Source organism: Chinchilla lanigera, unplaced genomic scaffold (genome assembly GCF_000276665.1).
Source record: "Chinchilla lanigera isolate Chin_1 unplaced genomic scaffold, ChiLan1.0 scaffold00061, whole genome shotgun sequence".
Lineage (NCBI taxonomy): Eukaryota > Metazoa > Chordata > Mammalia > Rodentia > Chinchillidae > Chinchilla > Chinchilla lanigera.
The window spans coordinates 4,646,871-4,653,338 of NW_004955462.1; the positions used below are offsets into that span (position 1 = coordinate 4,646,871).

The 6,468-nt window shown below is 35.6% G+C and overlaps 1 protein-coding gene across 1 annotated transcript in view; it reads right to left on the reverse strand.

Moving 5' to 3' along the window:
- Nucleotides 1-10: 10 nt before the first annotated feature.
- Nucleotides 11-6,468, reverse strand: part of LOC106150038 (uncharacterized protein C10orf68-like) — a 43,218-nt gene continuing 36,760 nt past the window's right edge. Inside the window, exons 7-12 of the mRNA XM_013521359.1 lie at nucleotides 6,079-6,189; nucleotides 4,891-5,004; nucleotides 2,351-2,461; nucleotides 1,212-1,322; nucleotides 324-434; nucleotides 11-114 (exon numbers count right to left, since the gene is read on the reverse strand). Of these exons, the coding sequence (XP_013376813.1) occupies nucleotides 11-114; nucleotides 324-434; nucleotides 1,212-1,322; nucleotides 2,351-2,461; nucleotides 4,891-5,004; nucleotides 6,079-6,189 (662 nt within the window). The remainder of the gene's footprint in view (nucleotides 115-323; nucleotides 435-1,211; nucleotides 1,323-2,350; nucleotides 2,462-4,890; nucleotides 5,005-6,078; nucleotides 6,190-6,468) is intronic.

Sequence of the window (6,468 nt, forward strand, 5' to 3'; positions counted from 1 at the left end):
TTTTGTTTCTTTACTTGCATTCCGACTTTTTTTGTTTCTTTACTTGCATTCCGACTTTAGACTCTGCATCTTGATGTTCAAGCATAGAAGTTTTGTCTGCTTCTTCATCCTGAGCTACACAAACAGAGAATGACCTCGGTCATGAAATAGTCTTATGACAAAGTTCTAGCTAAAACATTTGACTTCTGATTTTGTCTTTGGTTACTTAAGAGTATTCACACTTTAGGGCTAAAGTCTAAATTTTGTAAATTATATGCATTATGAACCAAAGAAAAGAGAACCACTTAAAAAATTTAAAGTTATCTTGTAATTATTGTACTTACTACTGTGTCTTTTTTCTTTGGATGTTTTTTGTTTCTTTACTTGCATTCCAAGTTTTGACTCTGCATCTTGATGTTCACGCTTAGGCGTTTTGTCTGCTCCTTCATCCTGAACTACATAAACAGAGAATGACCTTGGTTGTGAAATAGTCTTATGACAAAATTCTAACCAAAACATTTGACTTCTGATTTTGTCTTAGTTACTTAAGGGTATTCACACTTTAAGGTCAAACTCTAAATTTCTATAAATTATTGTAGGGGATGGAGACTCTTAACATATCATTTTAAGACAGAATAGTTTTATGCTTAGTACAAGCCTCAAAATGTGTCTTGAGAAACATCCCGGAGGGGTTGTAAAAAGTTAACTTTGCAGTCCTGACTTAGCCCTGGAATGCTTCTCCAAAGACAAAGAACATCTGGGCCCAGATAATCACCTATGACCCTGCCTGGGTTGTTTCATCTCTTCCCTGGCCCTAGATAAATATTGTTACCATAAAGGAAATGTATGGTTATCTTAAGGGGGACATAAAGAACAGAGTACAGAAAGTATATATTATTGTGGTCTGGCTCATGACTGTAGCCTGACCTGGTCACATGGCATAAGGAAAACAATGTGTGGCCAGAGCTACAATATTCCAATCTGTTACTATGGAAACAAAAGGTATATTTAAGGTGGGAACAAAGAAGGCCAGCTGCCCACTTTCCTGACCTGCAAATCAGGGATGAAGGGTGGCTAGCCTCAAATTAATAAAGCTCGATTGTTCTAAATACAGTCCTTCGGTTTCTTGTGGAACACAACCCGATTTTTGCCATTACATTATATGCATTATGAACCAAAGGAAAAAGAACTATTTAAAAAATTTAAAGTTATTTTATAATTATTATACTTACTACTATATCTTTTTTCTTTGGAAGCTCTTTGTTTCCTTACTTGCATTCCGAGTTTTGAAGCTGCATCTTGATGTTCAAGCATAGAAGTTTTGTCTGGTTCTTCATCCTGAACTACATAAACAGAGAATTACCTTGGTCTTGAAGTAGTCTTTTTTAAAGAAAATGATTTCCATTTATTTTGTGAATAAATTTATATCCTTACATGTAGATTACAATAAGAAAATTATATATTATGTGAAAGGTACATTTTTTGAGTAAATTCAATACATGCATAGATAATATATGAAGGCTAGCTAAGTATTAATTGCTCAGGCTTCTCTGTTTTTTCTTTAATTTATTTTTCGGTACCAGGAATTGAACTCAGAATTTTGCACTTGGTAAGCAGGCGCTTGTGCTGCTGAGTTATATCTCTGGCCCCAGGCTTCTTTATTGACAATGCTAAAGTAATCTGAAAAGCTCCTCCAGAACTGATTGTTTCCAGTGTCAGTTTGTATTATCCTGACTCTATATATCTAACATTCTAAGTCATTTTCCAGACTTGGAGCAATGAAACTAGATTTTATAGAGAATATCCTAAGGTGGCCTTAGGTTATAAAAAGATTTTTTAAAAATGAAACTAACTCCTAAACCTGATCTTACAAAATAACTACTGATGTTGATGAAATGATATCCCATCATTAAAAAGTCTGGGCCAGGCCTGGCATGGTGGCTGTAATTCCATCACTGGGAAGGCTGAGGAAGGAGGACTGCAGCAAGTTTGAGGCTATATAGTCAATTTAAGGCCACCCTGGACTACAGAGTGAGACCATGTCTCAAAAAAAAAAAAAAAGAGAAAAAGTCTAGGCAAACTCCTAAGGACTGGGCCATAAGAACAAGAACGTATCTATAAAAAGCTACAGTATAACATACTTGATACCAAAGTTTCCACTTCTCTAACCACTTCAGTGTGTCGTGAAATAGTCTTATGACAAAATTCTAACCAAAACATATGACTACTTTTGATTTTGTTTTCAGTTACTTAAAGGTATTCAAACTTTAAGGTAAAACTCTAAATTTCTATAAATTATTGCATTATGAACCAAAGAAAAATGAACTAATTTTAAAAACATTTAAAGTTATTTTACAAATATTATACTTACTACTCTGTCTTTCTCCTTTGGAAGTTTTATGTTTCCTTACTTGCATTCTGAGTTCTGGTGCTGCATCCTGATGTTCACGAATAGGAGTTTTGTCTGGTTCTTCATCCTGAGCTACATAAAGAGATACATTTAACCTTTTGTTAGAAAAGCGGTTGTCTGTGAAATCTGTCAAGTTGAAATTTACAATACTTACAGAATTTTCTTTCATTTTGACTATTATAAGTCAATTACTACAATGAAAGTTATAGTATGAAAATTGTGAGAATATTTATGATGGGTGTGTTGAAGCATATTATTTCATTACATTTCTGGGTATCTGGTATACATGTCTCTAGTTTTCATGGGTAACATATTTTATAGTAATACATATTCATAGAGTTAAAATTAAAATACATATATAATGTTACTTACTATAGCATAGTTGTAACTATGAACTATTCAAGACTAAATTTTAAAGTACAAGAGATTAGTCAAATAAACCAAAGTGTATTATACACTATGGTATTGCACAAATTATGACAAATAATGTGTTACAAACAGCTATAAATAGAACTATAAAGTGAATGAAAAAATAGATACTTAGAGGGGTCTCAAGAAATCATGTTTGAAGAAACCTAAAAAGGGAGGAACTTACATGATATCACTTGGTGAGGAAGATGAAAAAAATAAGTAAAAAGAGAAAGAAAGAGCTAGTTATCTACTACTGAATGATCTAGTTAAGGGTTTTCTCTAAGAAATTTCTGGCTCTAGTTACTCAATGATGGCATCTGATAAACAGCACTGATAAATACTCCACCCACTATCCTCTGGCTAGGCAGTGGACCACATCCAACATAACTCCAAACTATGAGGACTTCTATAACTAATAAAATTCCCATCATTCTGTACCTCCCAATCATTGGAAATGAATTGGAGAACCAATACAACTTTTGTCTAGACCCCTCAGCTTTCAAGACCATGTCCTTGTATCACTGGAGGCAATCTGCAGTTTGATGCCAAAGTTAGAATCAAAAGGAGAGGTGAGGGAATTGTATTTCTAGGGAGCTACTGGTACACAGGTGTTAGGGATCACTATAACCTCTGACATTAGGAACTAGAGTGTTGCTTCTGAGGCCGCTACCAAGAGCACCATTTGCCAAACTCTACTATGAGTGCATCCTTTTGGCCACTACAAACTTTCATTTTATAGGTCTGTCTGTTGAATGTATTGTTGGTGTGTATACAGTTGCTCTGTGAACCCTGCTACCATTCACCCACTAAGCCTTTGGCTTCATTTAATAAGGCCTAGAAAACTGAATCTCTAGACCACAGCACCTCTGTAACTCAACATCAATTCCTGGAATGAAAAAGACACAGCTGTTCTCATTACTAAGCTTAATGGAGCAAATGAGATTATATTCAGTAATAAGTGGGTCTTTGCACACAAAGACCTTGGTGGCCACAACTTGATTTTGGTGGCTCAGCATTATAGCACAACCCTGCACACCTATGGTATGTTACACTGTGACTGTCATATAGAAAATTGAGGGAAACTGATGTACAAAATCCGACAACTCAAATACACTTTCCTTATACTTTTGCAAGCATGTTCAAGGTCAGTTTAACCTTGCATGGAGTAAACTGCAGTGCACTGCTAATATCTTCCCACAAAGCTACCAAATACCTGTCCAATACCTGTCATCAGTGTATAGATCAAGACCTTTATATGACCTACTTCTCAGACGTAGGGTCAGCCTTCCAAGTGATATTACTATCACTTAAGTGGGTGGGTACAGAGAAGGAATTCACCCAAAAAAACCCACTCAATGCTCTCTTGACCCAACAGTATCACTTAGCTGTCCCATTACTACAGACAGGGTACAGCTACTAGTTTTTCTAATAAAGTTCCCATCACTAATCTTTAAGGGACATATTTCATTCCCAATGAGACTGCCAAGCTTTAACTCTCTCTGGTGCAGAAAATAAAAAGAGCAATAATTCAGATACTTAAGACTGATTTTCCCCATATGGAATCAGGTTTCCTCAGTGATACCCATCTATGGAGTTAACAGAAAGTGTTTCATCTCAGTAGGTCCAGGATCAAGAGGATGCCCTAGAGGCCCACAAACCAGCTTCACAGGCTACCTTCTCCTAGGCTATTTTGACCCTCATTTGATGTCTGACATATAGAACTCTCTGTTTGCCAACTGGGGTCTATGAGAGAAGGCCACTGTCACAAGTCAGAGATGTACATTAGGTTTTCAGACCCAAATTTCAGACCCTGGAGTCCTCTGTAAAGTACATTAGTTTGGGAAGAGTTCTTAATCTGTTTTGAGGAGATTCTATATGTCCTGTGGAATGAAATAATCTTAGGGCTGAAAGCTCAACCAGAGGATATCGATATTTTTGCTTTTTTTTTTAGTAATGAGAGAGACTCCACACTTCAAAGTGTGCAATATCTCTAAAGTATATGTTTATATAGATTCTTATGAACAAAAGTAAACAAATCTGAAGAGTCAAGTTTAAAATAATTCAAAATTACCTATGATTTTTGTACTTACAAGTGTGTCTTTCCTTTTTGGGAGTTTTCTGTTTCTCAGTAGCTTGTATTTCTGATTTTAATGTCGATTCTTGATGTTCAAGGACAACAATTTCACCTGATTCCTCATCAGAAGCTATATAAACAGATGCATGTAGTCCAATAAATACAAGAGATCTATTTGCAATCCTTAAGTTTTAAACTTATAACAAGTATGCTGCAGTATTTTCTCTTTCATAGTTTTCATAAAGAGTGCAAATCTCTTGAGTTCACTTCATCAGTGATGTGGGGAAACTACAGAAACTTGAGTAGTTGCTTGGAAGTGATATTATTCATTTAGTGTGTGACAGTGGTTGCTTCTGGTAGCCTTCCGCTGTACTTAGGGGTACTATGATACCCTGCAGGCATTACCCAACAAGGACCAGATGCGCTGTTGATTCATGTGCAACAATGTGAACAGTGATGCAGACAAGGCACAAATACAAACTCAACACTCCAAATTAAGGAAGGAAAGATTTACTTAGCTCACAGTTTGTGGACGTTTTAGTCTATAATGAGCTGACTCCTTGGCAGGGTGGCATGGCAAAGGGGCAACAGTTTAAGGCTGCAGAAGACAGCAAAAGCAGCAAGAGCAAAAAGGGGGGGAAAGCCAGCCTCCTTTTCTCCTTTATATTGTAAGCAGGCTTCCACTCCCTGTGGTGGGTGTATGTAGTGCTCACACCATCTCCATGCCTTCCTCTTCCATAGGATGAGGATGTTTACAAAGTAAACATCCCTGGTTCCCTGCTGAGTCACTTAGTTAAACTTTTAAACTTTTCAAGTTCACACCATTACAACCCTCACACCTACATTTAAGTTATAGGCCTCAGCAACATTTATGTTCACCAACTGAGGCCTAAGGAAGAAGTCCATGGCACAGGTAAGTAGATTCAATCAGGTTTTTAGACCTGTAGCTCCTGGAAGTTGGCTGAAGTATGCACACCTTTGCTAAATACTGACCACACAATCATAGCTGTGAAACAGTCCTGCAACCAGAAATACTAAATAAAAGTAATGAATATTTAGGTTTTTGCTATAGTAAGCAAACAGCATTCACTCTATGTCAAAGGTGAATTTTCTATAAAATAGTAAAATACAGATTCATAAAACAGAAAAGCTCTTTAGATGTGATTAAAATAATTGAAAGTCATCTACAACTTTTTATACTTACAAGTGAGTGTTTCCTCTCTAGAAGTATCTTGTTTACTTTCTAGCACTTTTGTTTTTGATATTGATTCCTGAAGTTCAGGTACAAGATTTTCATCTGATAATTTATCAGGAACTACATAAAAAGATACATTTAGTTAATTAAACAGGAAAAAAATGGAACTACTAAAATGTATATTTTAAAATTAGAACAAGTTTACAGCAATATTTCTGTCTTTTTATGAAGTTATAACTAAGTTACCATAATTCTGGATCTGACTAGAAAATGGTGAAAGTTTTAATGAATTTATTGAAATCTTCTCATTTCACAAACATTTTAGGCATCATATAGTATAGTATTAGTATCTATTTTTGTTATTTATCCATTATAGACCAGATAGATTTCATAGGCTAA